The following is a 20437-nucleotide window of genomic DNA, read 5'->3' as shown; positions in this document are numbered from 1 at the left end:
CTCTGAGAGCCCCACGATCGATGGATCAACGGTTGGAGGACGAGGAGACTGCTTTTTCCAGAATCTCAACATCTTCGTTTGGAGATCTGGAAAGAATGGCAAACCTTGACGTGGAGGCTGTAATTCAGATCACAGGAAGGGTACATTATTATAAATTTTCTACCCACATGCTTACCGCTACTCGACCGGCCAGTTTATATTAACCACGGCATGATTTAAAACCTCCACAGGCTCATTGTACTGCGGGGAAAGGGCTGGCGAGTCCGCATTGATGCTTAGGATGTCCACCTCTTCAGAAGTGGACAATCCCAGCAACATGCACTCATAGTGGGATTCCGGGTCCCAAAATGAGCACTGGAACTAAATATTGAGAGCTGAGAAAGGTCAGAAGCCGGCTCAAACTGTATACACTAGCTCCATTTGCGAACCCCATGAGTAAAGCCTTGGAGCGCAAGCCTGTCTGCTTCCATCAAAACACAGCCAGGCAGGAGTGGAACGTATTCAAGGGAAATTGATCATAGTGTACACAGCCAACCACCTTCGAGAGCTGACCATGTATGCTCCATTTCCAAGCAGTGCACACATTCAGATTGTGTATCCTAGCCAAAATTACAGTGTGGGCCAGGAGGAACACACATACGTAAAGCTTTCAAAACATGAAAACTTGATCTTTGACTCAATATTTAAATATAATTGAGATAATCTCTGTCACTTTCACATGCACTGCAAGTAACACAATTAAGGCATAAAATAAGTCAGTTTTACTGTGCACTGTGCAGTGCTTTGATGCTGGTGCTGTTCATCAAAAACCCACATTTATCAGTTAAATCAATATCATACAAAGTGATGATTAAAGAAAGAAGTAAATATCAGTCAAAGTTATCAGTAAAACCGATTATCAGTCGATCTAATAATGACTAAAGGCCCATTCACACCAATGACAATAACTAGAGAACAATAAAGATAAATATCATTCTAAATATCATTCTCAGAATTAAGAACATCAGACCACAGGTTTTAGACTCTCAAACTGAGCTGGTACCAGTAGGGATGTTATGAAGTTTAGTGCTTTTCCATAATTTGTGTTCAGATACTTGGATTCTCAACAACCCCAGAACTTGTCCACAACTTGTAAAGATCAGAGTTCACCTAATGAAACCAAATGCTCAGAGCCCACTAGTGAATGGGACTTATAGACTACTCTCGTGCAGACAGACGCATAGTCCACGTGATTCTCCTCTGTATCTGTAACAAAAAACATTAAACAAGATACAAACAGAAAATTAATAAATGTTTGAAATTAAATGAATTTAAATAGCCTAATTAATATTGTGAATGCACACTTCGGATTCAGATGTATAACAACAAGTGTGATTTACTAAACAAACACTGTGTCAAATATTGTTATTATTGGACAAAGGAAAGAAATGCAGCAATTGTCCCAAGCACTATACAGTTTGTTTGGACACACAAACTATTGGAATCAACATCCTCTTCCATTTTAAACATCTATTTATTTCGATAACTAAGCATGATGTGGTTACTTGAGTTGTATTATCTAGGTTTTTTCCTCCCCCGCTGTCCCTTATCTGAACAGACCTTTTTTTTTTTGTCACAACCCACAAGTTGAGAACCACTGATCTACTCAACCCATCAGGGCAGAAGAATAAAAACTCATCTTAATTGTAAGTGTGTGTCAGATCATAAAGCAAATACACCTGCACTCATGCTCACAATAAGACACTGAAATAGAAAATGAACTTACCAGTTTACGTGCATTTCGTTTGTAGAATGTCGGATCAGCGTAAGTGATCTCTTCATCATGAGTCTGCACTGTTTCATCATCATAATCATCAACAACTATAACAATAAAAATGGACATTAAAAACATAACTGAAATTTAAGTAAATCTTTGTATTCAAAAAGTTAGTGTTAATGTATGTGATTAATGTCAGATAGAATTGCCCAAACTGTCTCCTAACTTGTCACTAAGGTAGTTCCCTAAACAGGTTGAATGTGTGTATGTAGCGCCATCTAGTGTCTTAGATATACACATACATATTGCAAATTAAGTGTAATTCACAGAAATGGTCAAACTCAGTCCTACGCTAAATATTTATAATTATCTCTTATAAGCAGTAAACACTTGCCTTCTTGATCAGTTTTTCTGTGTTTCCTGAAGATCCAGAAGATCCAGAATCCTGCAACAATTATCAGAGATCCAGCAGAGATCAACACTATCAGAGACACTGACACTGGAGGAGGAGGAGAGTCATTAGTGTGAGTGAATGTGTGTGATCTCCAACAGAAGACAGAGATCAGGTCAGTAAATACACACATATATCATCAGTGCTGTGGTCAAGTCAAGTCAAGTCATTTTCATTTATATAGCGCTTTTAACAATGTAGATTGTCTCAAAGCAGCTTCACAGAGATAAATGTATAATATAACGTAAGATTGTTTTGGCTTTATAGCAGTTCTTTAATAAAGTTATTTTCCAGCTAAAGTTAGTTTTGATTGATTCGCTTCCGTCGCAACGATCATTTGTTTTTAAATTAGGGCCGCCAAGACGACACCATTCTCTCTACACAGACTTTAGCGAACCTGTGAGAAACGCTGATGGTGTTCAGATGCGCATTAAGAACGGGTTCTATAGTTATGTGCGTTTGAATATATGTGTGCAGGTTTGGAATTCCCTACAAACCAAACCTAAACAAATTACTGGTGTTTCCTTATAGTTTTGATTCAGAATTTTATTTTATTTTATCAATTCGGGGTAGATACGCAAATTGAGTTTTCCCGACGACGCGTTATCTGTAGAGTGGGAAAGGGATCCTCCATAGGGAGAGACTAGTTGGCCCTTCAGCACTGCGTTGACACCGGGTCCAGGCGAAGGTCCTTCATCAGATCTGGAAACGGCCTGGATCCGGCAGGCTGCGGGAAAACCTTGGGATAAACAAAGACACTAAAATTAGCGTAGATGCCATTCTTCTCATGATGTAACAAGTACATCAGGATTTATGGGAAGTGTTCCCGGTTCCAGCTGACCTAATCTATGCAGCCTAATATTGAATTATAGAAGTCTATAATGTATTATGTGAACGCTATGTCAAAGAGATGTGTCTTTAATCTAGATTTGAACTGACAGAGTGTGTCTGCTTCCCGGACAATGGTAGGAAGGCTGTTCCAAAGTTTTGGTGCTAAATAGGAAAAGGATCTACCGCCAGCAGTCGATTTAGATATTCTAGGTATTATCAACTGGCCGGAATTTTGAGATCGCAATAGACGTGAAGGAGTATAATGCGTTAAGAGCTCGCTCAAGTACTGCGGAGCTAAACCATTTAGTGCTTTGTAAGTAATCAGCAATATTTTAAAATTGATGCGATGTTTAATAGGGAGCCAGTGCAGTTTTGACAGAACCGGGCTAATATGGTCATACTTCCTGGTTCTGGTAAGAACTCGAGCTGCTGCGTTTTGGACCAGCTGTAGTTTGTTTATTAAGCGTGCAGGGCAACCACCCAGTAGAGCATTACAATAATCTAGCCTTGAGGTCATGAACGCATGGACTAATTGTTCCGCATTTGTCAATGAGAGCATATGACGTAATTTAGATATATTTTTAAGATGGAAAAATGCGGTTTTACAGATACTAGACACGTGACTTTCAAATGAAAGATTGGTATCAAAGAGCACACCCAGGTTCCTAACCGACGACGAAGACTTAACAGAGCAGCCATCAAGTGTTAGACAGTATTCTAGGTTATTACGTGAGGAAGTTTTTTGTCCAATAATTAGAATCTCTGTTTTTTCAGAATTTAGAAGTAGGAAATTACGAGTCATCCAGTTTTTTATATCAGCTATGCATTCTGTTAATTTAGTGAATTGGTAAGTTTCGTTAGGTTTTGAAGAAATATAGAGCTGAGTATCGTCGGCATAACAGTGGAAGCTAATTCCATGTTTCCTAATGATATCTCCTAATGGCAGCATGTACAGAGTGAACAGCAGCGGTCCTAGTACTGAGCCCTGTGGTACGCCATACTGAACTTGTGATTGATAAGACATCTCTTCATTTACTGCTACAAACTGATAACGGTCAGATAAGTATGATTTAAACCATGCTAGTGCAATTCCACTAATGCCAACATAGTTTTCTAGTCTATTTAAAAGAATGTTGTGGTCAATGGTGTCAAACGCAGCACTAAGATCGAGTAACACTAATAGAGAGACACAACCACGATCGGATGATAAGAGCAAATCATTTGTTACTCTAACGAGAGCAGTCTCAGTACTATGGTATGGTCTAAATCCGGACTGAAAATCCTCGCAGATATCATTTCTTTCTAGAAAGGAACATAGTTGTGAAGATACTGCCTTTTCTAGTATCTTTGACAGAAAGGGTAGATTCGAGATCGGCCTGTAATTGACTAATTCTGAAGGATCAAGTTGCATTTTTTTAACAAGCGGTTTAATCATAGCCAGCTTAAAGTTTTTTGGTACGTATCCTAGAGACAAAGAGGAATTAATGATATTAAGAAGAGGATCTATGACCTCTGGAAGCATCTCTTTCAGTAGCTTAGTCGGTATAGGGTCTAACATACATGTTGTAGATTTAGATGATTTAACGAGTTTAGTAAATTCTTCCTCTCCTATAGCAATGAATGAATCAAATTTTTCCTCAGGGAGACTACAATGCACTGCCTGATGCGATACTGTAGTAGACGGTTGCATAGTTATAATTTTATCCCTGATATTATCAATCTTATAAGTGAAGAAGTTCATAAAGTCATTACTGCTGTGCTGCTTGGAACCTTCTGTGTTTGACGCTTTCTTTTTCGTTAGTTTAGCCACTGTTTCAAATAAATACCTAGGATTATGTTTATTTTCTTCTAATAGGTTTGAAAAATAAGCAGATCTAGCAGCTTTTAAAGCCTCTCTGTAAGCAATCGAGCTCTCTTTCCATGAAATGCGAAATACCTCTAATTTTGTTTTCTTCCAGTTGCGCTCCATTTTTCTGGCTGCTCTCTTAAGGGCCTGAGTGTGCTCGTTGTACCACGGCGTTGGATTATTTTCTTTAATCTTCTTTAAGCGCAAAGGAGCAACTGTGTCTAAAGTGCTGGAAAAGAGAGAGTTAAAAGTTTCTGTTGCAATATCAAGTTTTTCTAAGCTATCCGGGATGCTAAAATGATGAAACTGATCAGGAAGATTATTTATAAAGCAATCTTTAGTAGCAGAAGTGATAGGTCTAACATATTTGTAACACGGAGTCGGCTTTGCAGCCTTGGCTAAATGTAATTTACACGAGACTAGATAATGATCTGAGATGTCATCGCTCTGCTGCAGAATTTCAACGGCATCAACATCTATTCCATGTGATAATATTAGATCTAGAGTATGATTACGACGATGAGTAGGTCCTGACACGTGTTGTCTAACTCCAATTGAGTTTACAATGTCTTTAAATGCCAATCCCAATGCATCTTTTTCATTATCGATGTGTATATTAAAATCACCAACAATTAGTACTTTATCTGCAGCCAATACTAACTCTGATAGAAAGTCCGCAAATTCTTTGATAAAGTCTGTATGGTGCCCTGGTGGCCTGTATACAGTAGCCAGCACAAATCTCAAACGTGATTTATCATTTTTACTATATATTTTTACATTAAGCACTAACACTTCAAAAGAATTATATTCGAAACTTGATTTCTTAGTGGTTTTGAAAATATTACTATAAATTACAGCAACACCTCCTCCTTTGCGTTTCAGACGGGGTTCATGTTTATAACAGTAATCTTGCGGGGTGGACTCATTTAAAGTGGTACCTGCACATGTGTGACAGAGTGTGTTGATGTCCAGATGTGTGGTCTGGTTGCTGATGAGATTGTTCAGCACACAGCTGTAGGTGTTTTTATCCTGATATTCCACCTCCAGAGGTAGAGAGAGACTGATGCTGAGATCACACACACTGATGCTGGACAATACACTGATTCCTGCGTACCAGGAGAGAGTCGCATCACACACATTCAACACTGAACACAACAATGAACATGATGATGATGACGATGATGATGATGAACAGTTTCTACTGATGACAGGAATAGGCATTCGAGCTGGAAAACATGAGAGAATATAAGGAATAAGGATAAATCTAATAAAGTGTGTTTGTCATCCCACACTGAAATCATTTTATAAATTGCAGTAACAAGAAGAATAAAATGAACGTTTTGGACATACAGTATGATGTCTTACCATAGACAGAAACACTAAATGTTTTTAATGGCAGTTTTGCTCTACTTATCTCTAGTTGATAAACTCCAGCATGTTCAGTTGTGGTGTTTGTGATGATCAGAGATCCAGTTTGATCGTCCAGCTTCAGTCTGTCTCTGAATCTCCCATCAGGAACATCATATGTGGAGGAAATGTTATGTCTCTATTGATTTTAGCTATGAGAGACTTTTCAGCTCCAAAAGACCACAGTAGCTCTTTATCTCCATATTTCAGTAACATTAGTTTGTAAAGTGACAGAATCTCCCTCCATCGCTGACTGTATTTCATTTCTCTCAGAACTGAACACACCTGTAGAACACAAAAAGGTTTTAATCCCAGATTAAGGTTCTTTTTTTTGTTTAGAAAATCTGAAATCCAAGGTGAATTCAAGAACAGCAGTAAAGACTTAACAGATGTATGAACAGACAGATAAGTGTGATCTTTATCTTTAAAGTTATCAACTGTAGAGTGCTGAGTTTAATTCTGCAGTCAATCAGTTTGATTTGATTGATTTGGGAAGAAAAGCAAATGCAAATCCCTAATATGAACAGTAGAAATAGATAGTGTTCTGAAACAGAAAGAAATTAAGCGGTAAATATGCTATTTTTAACTTACCAAGAAGCCTCCTGCACAAACTAAAGAAAAGAAACACGTGAAGCATTTTCTTCAGTAGTTCAGTGTCTGATGTAATAAGACTATATCCGCTGGAAACAGTCAAGCTGGTGTGAATCCTCCCACGACAGAGCTTAACCCTTCTAATGCACACACACATGAACTGCATTTACATATAAACATTCATCTGGCTCTTATTGAGACTTTAAATGTACTTATATAGAAAACAATTCTTCTTTTTGATCATTTAACATTGATTAATGAAAGGCATAGTTGCCTGGCTGATATGTACAAGTATAAGAGTGCAATATTGGGTATATCTTTCTTAAAATTTGAGGTAAAATAAATATCATGGACTTTAAAATGACCCACAATCATTTAGTTGTAGTGAATGATAAAACAGGTAAAATCATCTCCCATCTCTCATTGCCGGTCATACTGAAGTGAAACACTAACAGCTCGATGTCTGATTCAAACTGAAACCTGTGGTCTGATTTCTTCAGAAACATGACATGAAACACATAAAATGCAGATGTCTTAAGGCAGAGTCACTTCCGGCATCACCGGCGGCCATTTTAACACAGGGAAGCTGTGAATTAAGGTGAGCCATCATATCAGCAGGTACACAAATCCTCTTATCACGCTGAAATCTTGACGGATTTACAAACAGTTTGGTTTCTTACAAACGTTATTAACGTGGCTATAATTCCGAATGTATGCAGTGTCATAGCTACATCTCTGACGTTTATAACAAACCAAACCGTTTGAAAATCGGTAGAAAATTGAGCAAGTTATGGTTATTTAAAAGTACATGCACCATGTTACGAGTGAGCGAGCACACTGTGGCAAGATGGCCTCCGTGTGCGGACGTCGACCTCCATTGGCAAGCAGCGCACAAGAGACATAGCCTTGATATGGTTATACATTTAGAAACCCAAGACATTTGTCCAGGTCTCTACACTGAGGGTTGTATGAAACAGTAGAGCATATAATAATGAACGATACAGGAAACAAAAGTAAAAGAAGAAGATGCAAACAACATGACTTAGAGTATTTATTGAGTAAAAAGCAAATTAATAAACATATAGAAAAGCTCTGATAATATTTTGCGTTGGGTGCGTAAGACCCCATTTCGCTTGTGCACGGACTTTTTTGTAACAGCGCGCGCGGCTCCGTATCCGAAGATGCACGACTTTGAGCCGAATCTGGCCGAGCACGAACTTCACACATCACACCGGCATCCAGTTTGCACGTCTAAATTAGTTGCTTAAATTTAAAGAATGAGCATACAATAGCATAAAATGTATTTTTAATGAACATAAAGGTCCATGTTTAATAAAAAAAATTACGAAACTTGAAATGTTTAGTGAAATTAGAAAATATTTAAGAGATCGTTAATTTAGTTATATTGTATACACGTTCTCATATGCATATGTTTTATTTTAATGTCACGAGTTATAATATCAGGGTTTACTGGGTTTTACACGATTCTTTTTGTGACATGGTATTGGTGGTTGTGTGGGTGTACATACATAGATATCATATATAAAGGCTAGATGTCTCGTGCGCACTGCTGGCCAATGGAGGTCGACGTCCGCACGTGGCGGCCATCTTGCGACAGTGTACTCGCTCACTACTTCAATGGTGCATGTACTTTTAAATAACCATAACTTGCTCATTTTTCTACCGATTTTCAAACGGTTTGGTTTGTTATAAACGTCAGAGATGTAGTTATGACACTGCATACATATGAAAAATTATAACATACATTTTCAAGCATTCGGAATTATAGCCACGTTAATAACGTTTGTAAGAAACCAAACCGTTTGTAAATCCGTCAAGATTTCAGCGAGATAAGAGGATTTGTGTGCGTGCTGATCATTCACCTTAATGCACAGAGCACTGTCACAAGATGGCCGAACGATGATGCCGGAAGTGACTGCGCCATAAGGCATCTAGCGTTTATATATGATATCTATAGGTGTTTCTCAATGTCAAGGATACTTCCTTGGCAGGACTGGTCCTTCCAAGTCACTTCCTTCAGAGGCTAGGCGAGGCTCCTCTTTAGCATTTGGAAAACACGTAAATGGAACAGGCTAGCAAGTGCACGTCAGTGCGTCATTACGTCAGTGAAAATGAAAAACAGAGCGTTGCTATGGACGCAGTTCTGTTCACTCAGGCAATATAATCGTTTTTAAATCAATAAACTCCTTTTTAATCATATTGATTATTTGACTGGTAAGTGTGTTTAAACAGTGCGGGTCAATTTGACACATAACATAATGGATGTAATTATTTTTTAAAACAAATGTTTGGTAACGTAAATATATTTACATTTTTGAAAGCATATTGATCCGTTAACGCTCCGACTCCGTTAACGTCCAACATTTTGAATTTTTTGAACAAGATAGCAAAGCTGCGCGCATAGGATTGTGGGTGATTTGAGAGCGCGAAGAGCGCGAAGGCTACACGTATGCATCCTTTCCTGTATATGGGATATTTTTCGAACGAAGGACTCAGTCCTTGGTGGAAATTCCGAGGATCCTCGACATTGGAACAGTCCTTCGACGGATGTCGATGACGTAGCATCCTCGAAATTCTGGCTTCCGAGGATCCTTCCTTGACATTGAGAAACGCCTTATGTGTACATAACGCTGATTTCACGCAGCCGCCATTTTGAAATCGAAAGTGAGGCTCCGGTGGGAAGAACCCCGGAAGTACAGATAAACAACAATGCCTTGGACTACCAACCTGAAGCTGCTGCCGCGAATTGGAAGTTAATATCCAATATAGGAAATGTATATAGTTCATTCCTGCTTCATTTTTTACTCTCTGAATTATATATTAAAAAAATGTATTTATAAATGAATTTCACTGTATATAGTCTAAAGTATGAAAGAAATGTATGTACAGTTTTAGAATTGACACAACATCATTAAACACAACAATACGCCATCGCATTCACGACTCTCCTATGATTAAAAGCGACACTTCCGGTTTTCTTCCCACCGGAGCCTCGCTTTCGATTTCAATAGGCTTGTTCGACTTGAACCGGCGCTGCACAGACCGATCGGTTTATAACATCAAAGTACCGCGAGAGCAATTCAAAAGCATAGGAGCCGTCTACTTTCTATTCGCTCTCGCGGTACTTTGATGTCATTCACCGATCGGTCTGTGCAGCGCCGGTTCAAGTCGAACAAGCCTAAAATAACGGCTGCGTGAAATCAGCGTATACGACAATTCACCATGACGTCACAGCAGTAATAGACGTTCTTCCGGGTGGCAAAAGCAGAAGCGTTCCTATGACAACGCTAGTAAATTGCTTGGAAGGGATCCCACCGTCGACAGTAAAAATGTAATAAAAATAAAATATTAAATTAAATATAATGCATTTTTTAAATCATAATAACAACTGTGTTTAATGATATAAGTAAAAAATATAATAAATATGTAATATAGTAGGCCTACACATAATTAGAAAAATACTCTCTATAGCTCTTTTTTCTAGCCAAAATAACGTGCTATATAGCCTTTCATGGTCATTAAATGGCTTTCCTGAGGTAAATGTTATGTGCCAATTGTTCTCCAGCTGTTACATCGACCTTTGCGCGGTTGAAAAACACTGATTGGTCGATATTATACATTTAGGTAAGTTGCGTGAGAAAATTTAAATCAAACTTCGCTTATACATAACACACGTGCATATACAATTATAAATTACTCGCATACATTTATTGGATGTTCAAAATACATATGAAATACTCGTGCACACTAATATGAAATCCATACCAATTATGTTAGTAATGAATGCTTGTGAATAACTTGCATATACATACACTCTAAAAACTCATGGGTCAAAAATAACCCATAATGGGTTAATTTTGACCCAACTCCTGGGTTAAAAAGGGACCAACTAATTTATGGGTTATTTCAACTCAGAAAATTGGGTTATGCTTTTTGACCCAAATTCTGGGTTAAATACCTGACCCAGATGTTGGGTTTAAAAAACCCAACATCTGGGTAGAAATAACCCAAAAATTAGTTGATCCTTTTTTAACCCAGGAGTTGGGTCAAAAATAACCTAACTTAACCTCACTATCCCAGTATGCCTTATTTCAGAAAATAAAACTTTGTTTTACATTATATTACACACTTCAAGCACTTTTACATTTTTATTGCATTAAATTAAAATCTATATGAAAAAACACACACTTGGACATGTTTATTTTCCTATTTATTTTAGGTCACACTGTAATAACAATATTAGAAATAAAAAATAGAAAAATAAACAACAATTCTCAGAAGAGCCTCAGGAATTTAAGCCTGGGGCCAACTTTGGGGACAAGATTTTTGATAGTGTCCTCATCAAAGAGAAGAAATGCCTCCTCATCTATGTCTTCATCTGAAAGACAGAAAACAAGACAACATGAGTATATTTAATAAGTTGACAATTGTGAACCACTCACCAGACACTCTTTCATTATCAAGCTAACAAATAATCACTTTTAAGGGAATGCAGAGGCTTTTTTTTTTTTTTTTTTTTTTAAGTGGCCCAAATTGCTAGTTAACTAATGTGGTTCTTTTGCAGCATTAACGTTACCCATTTTGTGTGAATGACATCTTTTCTTTCATTAAAAAGTGTAATGACATTAATGCAAAGGTGAATATCTTGCCCATTGCACAACAGCTTAAAGACAAGGCACAACAAAATCTTGCACTGACACATTTAAGTCTTATTAAAAAAAATGTAGGTATAGAGAGATGATATAAGGGCAATAAGAGTAAAATGCTCACCTCTAAAATTCTCTGTCAGCTCAGACAGCTGCCACTCAGTTAGCTTATCAGCGACAAAACTGTCCATTCAAGATGACCTGGAGAAAACATAGCAATATAGAGGTTAGCAACAATTTGAAGACTTGACCCGCTTCTTTAACTCTCACTACTTCAGCCAGTAGAGCACTGTATAATATGATAAGCACGGCGCAGCTGGAAAACATAACTCAACTATTGTGTTGCCTCGTCGCTCTGTAGCCGCGGCTATGGGGTTTGCACACCGGACGAGAAGCGTCGCGTCGCGTCTAGGACAACTCGAGGTATTGCTCACCGGACGTGCAGTCTCTCAAGGGGCTCACACACCGGACGCGAAGCGCAGTGCCGCGTCTTTAAAATTCGAACACATTATTCTCTATGAGTGTACACACACCGGCGGCGCCATCCGGCGTCTGTCCGCGTCCGCGACACCCATAGATATATATATATAGTGTATATGCGCGACACCCAGCAACGGCTCAGGACCGTGTTCAAAATCGCGTCCGGTGTGTGATAACGTTACCTCGAGTTGTCCTAGATGTTGTCGTGATAGCCGCGGCTACATGCCAACCACAGAATTACCACGGCTAACGCTAGTCTCAAAGTATTTTTTTTAGCAAATGGTGATAAACTAGCAACAGGGACATCGACACAGAAAAGTTTACATTACATCATCACTGAAAATACTCTCTTACCTTGAATATAGATGAAGTTGCACCGATGAAGCACAGGCCAAAACGGATCGAGCGCGAAAGCGACGGTTATTTCAAACGACTGTTGTGAGAAAATTCCAGAACAACTGCGGGCGAGAGAGAGAGAAAGCCAACCCTATAACCCAGAACATGGGTTACTCTTTGAAAAATAACCCAGAATCCCAAACAACCCATGAATTGGGTCAAAATTTTAGCCCTATAACCCAGAAAATAGTTACTCTCTGAAAAAATAACCCATAATTTTAACCCAACACAAATAACCCAGAAAATGGGTTGAAGAAATAACCCAGGAGTTTTTAGAGTGTATAAACTTGACGCACGCATACACTTATAAATACTTATAAACTTCCATGCATACACCTATAAACACTCGTCTCGCACATACAGTACATACACTCGCAGCACACAGACACACCTATAAACACTCGCACATATAAACTCGAAGCGCGCATACACATCCATAAAACTCTCGCGCGTTTACAAAATAAAACGTGGATGCATGCTTTAGTTGTGTAGGTAGGCTATATGTATGCGAGTATTTATAGGTGTATGCGTGCATCAAAAGAGACAATTTACTAATAGTCTCGAATTTCCCCGGCGGAAGATAAATGCTCTGCTGTGATTTTGTAGATGGACCGTTTTGAGAATACACGAAGCAGAAATGTAAACGCTGGATGAATCATATCATTTAGGGGATCGTTAAGATTTCCTACTTTTGACGACACGACGTCGCTATAACCTCGAAATCGATAAAACCCTACACATTTTGCTGTATATCTGGCAGCGCAACCCCAAACACAACACGTTTTCATCATCGTTTCAACTTTGATCAACAACAATGTTTTTAACTAACTGTTGCAGTCACCGGCTGGATCTCTTCAGTTAGTCAGTGGAAGCCGCTCGCGTTCTGCCACCCGGAAGTTATTCGGTGCCTATTGTTTACAAACATTCTGAAAAATTCAAACCTCTTTTAGTTGTGTCTGTCTACATTACACTACTACATTATAATAGTTATAATATTAATCCCATGACAGTAATAGCATATATTGTAAAACAAATGAACTGAAAAATAAAGGACGGTCATTGTCAGCGCAAAACACATTTTTGAGCACGTGAATGCTGATTCTTGTCAGCGCTGGATTCTAGTCAGTGCTTGAGCGCTGGTCTATGACTGGAAAAATAATAGTCATTGCAGTAACGATACATAGCTTAGGCTACATGTCGCATTAAACTGGAAGAAGAATCACAACAAGCATATCGGTGAGAACACTCATTTAAACAGCATGTACACACACCCGAACTTGACTGCACATCATATTTTTGACATTATTGATACTGCTTTCAATTGTAATGAATTGTACAACTGAAATTGTAAAAAATGTTTGAGCGCTGTTGGCGTATTCATGTATTCTTTCATGCACACACGCGTCATATGACATCACACTCTGCGCATATGTTTTACAACATAATTTAACATATACATAGTCCTAACACTTTTTAAATAGCCCACTTAAAGTGTTTACAAATAAATTACTAAATGCTTAAAATGAATAAAAGTAAATGAACAAAAATTTGCGTTTCAATATTTAAACTCGTGAACGCCCCCCATTAACACCTGAACTCCCCCCTTTCAAAAATCTTGCTTCCAACGCCCCCCCGTTGTTCTCTGAACGCCCCCTGATGGGCGGTACCGTCCCCGTTGAGAACCACTACTTTAATAGATATTCCAAAAGGCAAACAAGGATAAAGGCAGGTAAATCACCACCACACATAAACATATTTCTTATGCCCCATAGCCGAGACCGGACGAACTCAAATGCAAGAGGGAGACTTAAATACAGGAAAGTAACAAAGGAAACCAATGAGGGAACAGATGAACAGAATGAGTTATCAAATGAGTAACCATGGAAACAAAGACAGCAAACATACTCAAACTGAACATAACTGTGACTGTACGCCCCTTCCCAGAAAGGAGTGACCTCGAGCCAACAGTTCCAATGAGGGATGAGGCTGAGGCAAAGAGTATAGAAGCCCAAGAGGCGAAACTCAATAGAACGCTCCATAGCAACAGTTGCCCCCATGACGTGACGGCGCGGCCGCCATTATGGACTGAAAACTGAAGGAAAACGCCGAAAAATAATGGGAGTCAATGGCACTGAAAAACTTAACATAACAAAAACTTAACATAATTTAATTTTTTCTGGCCATCATATCTAAATATGAAAACAATTTAAAATACATTAATGAGGATGACCAACGTTAAATGACGTTAAATGACAGAAAATATACTTCTATGTGTTGGTTATACATGGCCTAATTACCCTTAGGAAAATAGTATTTTGGGAAAAATATTACTATAGAAGTACTATGACTACTATAGAAATACTATAGCGGCTCTAGGATATTATAGAGGTACTACAGAGCATAACATACTTCTGTGATGTTCTGTAATACCTCTATAATATTTTTAAGCTGCTATAGTATTTATATAGTAGTCTTATCGTACTTCTGTAGTATGTCCCAAATTACTATAGTATTCCTATAAGATTACTATAATATTTTGTCCCAAAATACTATAAGATTCCTATAGGCCTATAGTACTTTTTAGTAAGGGTATATGTCCCCCACCGAATCGGCTTCATTAGCCTACCACTTACGGTTTGCAAAGATACAATTATAAAATACTGTAAAACTTTAATCTATAAATATTTATGTTCTATTATGCATTTTCCTTGTTATATGACTAACAGAAATTCCTGAAATAATATAGGCTATAGGCAGACACTAATTAGATATAAGTAATAAGATATTTATTCAAATGTTGATTTTGAAATTAGTGAACATCACCATATATATGATTTGGAAAAATAAATAAAATTATAAATGAACATTTCTAAAGACAGTTAATATTTTACATAGAATATCACAAAAATATTAACAACTTGTGTTTTCAACATCTTCAGTTAAAGTGCACACAGTGAACGTTTCAATGGCAAGAAAAAAAACAATCTATATGTCCTATTACAGGCGGAAAGGTACAAAAAAGATGTGCAATCTTAAGTGCACACATGAACTCTAAACCCCTACTAAAATGGATTTTGCCATTGACTGGCGCTAACGATTTCAGCAGCTTTCAGTCCATAATGGCGGACGCGCCTCCGCAGCGCCATCTACAGACTGTTACCCATAACACAACAAAGTTTCGCCTCTTGGGCTTCTATACTCTTTGGCTGAGTCCCCAATCCGTCCTAAATAGTATGTGAAACTAGAATTAGTACGTCCCAAATCGTAGTATGTTGAAATGAGTATTCCAAAGATACCCGGATGGTCTACTATTTCCGGTTAGAATTCGAAGTGCAGATCAATGCACACTCTCACGGCTAATATTGCCCACAACCCATTGCGTGCGGGAGGGAGGAGCTTTGTGGTGATGTAAACATGGCAGTCGGTGTGGTGAACATTGACAGTATATAAACGGTGGTGAACAATCGAGTCCGAGCTGCGTCAATAGCAGAGGAGAAAGACCGCGAAATTTAAAAATACTACTATTTTTTACACACCGGATGCAGCAGCGGAGATGCGCCACAGTTTTTAAGTGTAAGAATTCAAATGTTTAACCCTAATTAAAGTTATATTTTATTGTCTCGTAATATTAATGGGTTTATGTTGTGCCAAAAAAAGTACCGTGTTTATCTTGTAGGGTAAATAAAAAGGCTCTAGTACTGTGTCATGCAAGTGTCTTTTTTTATGTATTTCTTTTGATGTTTCTGTCTTAGATTTATACCTTACTGTAAACTCTTATGAAAATAAACACCTTTTACTACACTAACCATAGTTTAACCACACTGACTTATTTGTAGCCTATAATACTGTGGCTGTACAAATGTTAACTTTATCAGTCCAACCAAAGAATCATGGTTACTACACTTTTACTATAGTAAAAGCATGGTTCATTTTCATCGGGGTATTTTTGAGTATTATACATAAGTAGGGTAGAGTGGGGGAAAACGCCCCCCACCTGTTTTTCCCAAAATGATCACTAAAAGTAGTCGAGATACATTTTTACTGTTGCTATGCACTACGTTGATAACGGGGATATACAAATCTCTACGGAGAAGCTGACACCAGCGACATATTTTAAGAGAAGAGGATTACAGGGTAAATGCTATAATTTTCAGATATTAGTAAACAAGTGTTTAATACAATAATGTTCTGCAGGATATCGCAGTGATGTATGATAGATGAATAGTGAAGTCTGTAGTTTGAGATCATATGGTATTTATAAGGAATATAATTATATTAAAAAAATTAAAAAAAATTTTAAAAACTCATAGCTTGTGGGGTAAAACGCCCCCTACACTGAGGGGTAAAACGCCCCCCTGGGGGCATAGTTTCTCTATAATAATTACTATAATAAAATATTTATGTCTATCAAATCCTTTGTTTTACACTTAATGCAGTATAAGGTGGTAAAATCTAAATATTTGAACAAAACATGAAAAAATTACCTCAAGTGAGCATTAACTAGCTAGCTTGCTAGCAAAGTTAGCTCACTGATGGAAGGTAGTTAAATTTGGCTATCTTGGACATTGCTGAAATAAATATTAATATATATACATGTTGATACATTACTTGCCTTATACTTTTAGAGATTAAAAACTATTGTCTGTTAATTTTGCTGTTGATCTATGAAGCAAACTGGTTGGTAAGAAAGGGGGCATTTTACCCCACCTTGGGGGGCGTTTTACCCCACCGCTGGGGCAAAACGCCCCCTTTGTACAAAAATATTTTCAGTTAAAATACTAATTAATTATGAAGGCTGGGCAATTTTAATATTTGGTGAATAACTCCTGCCATAGTCACTCAAAACCGGGATGGCAATTCTAGTCACATTTATGTTTTGTTTCACTGTAACGTCACACTTACCTTAAGGGGGGCGTTTTCCCCCACTCTACCCTATAAAATACGTTAAACAATAGTTATACTATAAACTTTAAATATTTTAACTCAGAAAATAAGTAGCTTTCGTGACACACATTGCACATGAACGTCAGAACCAGCCGCCTCACACGACCTGCGTTTGGTTGATCTACGACGACGCCCTGCTTCACTCCTCAATTTGGTAGAACACATTGTAAATGTATTGTGGAAAAAAAGATGGGAATAGTAAATAAATTATATTGGACATAAGAAATGAATGAAATGTAAAATGTTTTGTTAACAGTCGCGGTGTGCGTAACTAGGCAACCACGTTCACGTTGCATGACGTCATCGAAGTATGTCCCAGAACGTGCATACTCTTTTGCTACACACTCAAAAGTATGTACTTTTTCCTCACAAAAAAAGTACATTCTTTTAGGTCGTAGTATAAGTAGGCGAATTGGGACTCAGCCTTTGGGTGTACTGAAATGACTGAAATAAACTTTGTCACGTGTGTGAGCTTTCTTCTTCTCACCGCTGATTCCTGATGGTTTAGACTACTAGAGGACAATTACTCGAGTCGCCCCCTGTCGTTTCAAAGAATAGTACAACGGCGAGAGCGTCAAGTATCTGAACTCCGCTCAGTGACGCTGGCAACGCTATAACGTCTCCGCTTTGGGGTGTGTTTTTTGCGAGTGTGTTTAATCTGTTTTTTTCAATACACAAAAAAGTATAATCATCAGAGATGCACGCGATTAGATCCGGAAATAGACAAGCTTTGTTTCCAAATGCTCCAAGCAGTACACGAGATCCAGGGGGCGGAGTTGGATCCAGATATAAGGGGTGGAGATGGGTAGGTTTAGGGGTGATTTTCAGATCATTTGTGCAGTAAAATGTCTTAAACTTAACGAGATTAAAGAAATAGAAATAAATGAGTTTAATAATGCATTAGTAAATGAAATAATATTGTCAGCTGAGTAAACAATACCTAAAAGTAAAGGAAATAGGAAATGTAAGAAAGAATGCACCATGGTGGAATGATGAGTGCAGTAAAGCAGTTAAAGCAAGAAACAAAGCTTTTAAATATGTTAAAGGACAAGTTAGGTATTTTACACTTAAAGCCCTGTTTACAGATCGTTTCTGATGAAATAGAATAGAATTTTAGGTTTATTTCGCTTTCCCCCTCACCTACAGAATGGCTGCATAAGTGCACTCGAACACAGGGGCGTCATGCAAGCCAAAATTCTGGGGGGGCACAATCTGAGACGTTGCAATTGTTTTCTGACGGGTGATATGGATCATGTTAGGAGGGGTCAGGGGGTTTCTCCCCCTGAATTTTTTTTAATTCTGGCTGCTAAACATACCATTTCAATGCAGTTTGGGAGGGACAGAAATACATTAACGGAGCTAGCAGGAACCCTCCTCTATCTGAGGACTAAGTTAAAGTATCTATTTTGTAAGTTTATGTAAAAGACAGGTTGATGAAAGAACTGTAAGCTCAAATTCAAAAGCTTTTGAAGTCTACTTCATTAAAGCATGTTTACACACACACTTACTGTACACTTAGGCCTACTACACATGATTTTAAAAACAGTAGCCTACCATTGCAGTTTTTATGTTATGATTTTAAATTGGTATGTGACCTAAGAACGATCTTACATTACAGGTACATAAAGGTGCTGAGGTCTGACTTTGTGGTGCTCTGAAATGAAGTTATTTTAATATTAATATGTGATGAAGGACTTTGAAAGAAGTTTGACAGATTTCAGTGCTGAAAACAATTGAACCAGCTGGAGACTTTGACACAAGACAAAACAGAACAGATGTTTCAAAACCGATCAGATAACGTTACTATGGCTTTGTATGGCAGTAACGTTAGCCAACTAGTTTACGGTTAGACTAGGCTAGCTATCGATAACGTTACACTGACACAACTTAAGTTAATGCTCTGAATTCGCAGCTAATAATCCATAACTTTTTGATCAAGTAAAAATTTCCAACCATTGTCAACCACAAATAATCCCACTACCTTTTAATATCATCCGATAACTAATTCAATGCCGATTTGTTGCTTTGCCCACTTACCACTTCAAGACCATCTGTAAAACATTGCCAGCTCAACGTGCGAGACGAGTGAGTTGCTTGAACATGCACAGCAAAGATTCTAGAGCGCGACGCGTGTAGATTTGATAACGTTACACAGACACCATATTAGGAAAAAGGAGCGGGCTGATGCTGACCGATTTATTACACATTCAGAAGAATACATTTGAGTCGTTATAGGCTTTGGTATATTATGGAGCATAATAGGAATAAAGTTGTGACAAAAAAAATTATCAGGGAGGAAAAATCTGAGGGGGCACGTGCCCCCTCACTTTGAATGGGCATGACGCCACTGCTCGAACATATCCTTCCTAAAACGCATTAAACTTTCGTTTACAAAGAGATGAAACTCACCGAGTGGTCAGGGGTGTTCACTGATATGCTCACACAAAAATCGCTGCAAAAGATGCTTTCCAACAGGTTTTATCATAGTTTTTGTCCAACTCCATTGACTTGAAAATTCTCGGGACAGCAGCATGTGTCCAAATTTTAATCTTAACCGTTCTATTTCATCAGAAACGATCTGTAAACAGGGCTTTAAGTGTAAAATACCGAACTTGTCCTTTAAGAAATATCATTCTCAGGATGCTTTGATAGAGTATAAAAAAAGCAGGCAGTAGTTAGAAAAAAAATTAAGACACAAAAGCACAACTTTTGGAGGAAATTCTGTAATAGTATAGGAAGGGATGTGAAGTTATCTGATATATGGGGAATGATAAGGAGGATGGGAGGAGTTAGAAGGAATTATGAATTACCTGTATTAAATAGTGGTGATGATAAAGTGGCAGTTACTAGATTTATTTAGAAAAGGCTGAAGTTTTAGCTCAAACATTTAGGAAAGTGCATAGTTCTGAGAACCTCACTAAGGAAGCACATTTGAACAGAAGGAAAGTGTTAGAAAGTTTCCCAGATGTTTTAGAAAAGAAAGGACATTCAGGAAATCCATTAGACGTACCTTTAAATATGTTTGAGTTGAAAAAAAAAACAGTCCTTAATGCAAAACAAACTACTCC

The 20437-nt window shown here is 37.9% G+C and overlaps 1 protein-coding gene across 1 annotated transcript; it reads right to left on the bottom strand.

Moving 5' to 3' along the window:
• Positions 1-740: 740 nt before the first annotated feature.
• Positions 741-6950, bottom strand: LOC308701671 (uncharacterized protein). Its single transcript, XM_081384048.1, has 5 exons — positions 6883-6950; positions 5823-6576; positions 2151-2255; positions 1766-1860; positions 741-1245 (listed from the first exon to the last, which is right to left on the bottom strand). Exons 2-5 carry the CDS (start codon positions 6103-6105, stop codon positions 1198-1200), a joined length of 531 nt encoding a protein of 176 aa, XP_081240174.1. The 5' UTR covers positions 6106-6576; positions 6883-6950; the 3' UTR covers positions 741-1197.
• Between the last annotated feature and the right edge of the window lie 13487 nt (positions 6951-20437).

Source organism: Scardinius erythrophthalmus (genome assembly GCF_964197995.2).
Source record: "Scardinius erythrophthalmus genome assembly, chromosome: 14".
Taxonomy (NCBI): Eukaryota; Metazoa; Chordata; class Actinopteri; order Cypriniformes; family Leuciscidae; genus Scardinius; species Scardinius erythrophthalmus.
Note: the sequence above shows the minus strand (reverse complement) of the source record. Positions and strands in the feature narration are given on the sequence as shown.

What these genes read in the sequence shown, in the direction of transcription:
- LOC308701671 (XM_081384048.1), bottom strand. Translation starts at nt 6,105, where the DNA reads ATGCCTATTCCTGTCATCAGTAGAAACTGTTCATCATCATCATCGTCA. An exon ending in ACTCTGTCACACATGTGCAG is followed by an intron (nt 2,256 to 5,822) that starts GTACCACTTTAA and finishes CTCCTCCTCCAG; the next exon opens with TGTCAGTGTCTCTGATAGTG. An exon ending in AACGAAATGCACGTAAACTG is followed by an intron (nt 1,246 to 1,765) that starts GTAAGTTCATTT and finishes TTTTTGTTACAG; the next exon opens with ATACAGAGGAGAATCACGTG.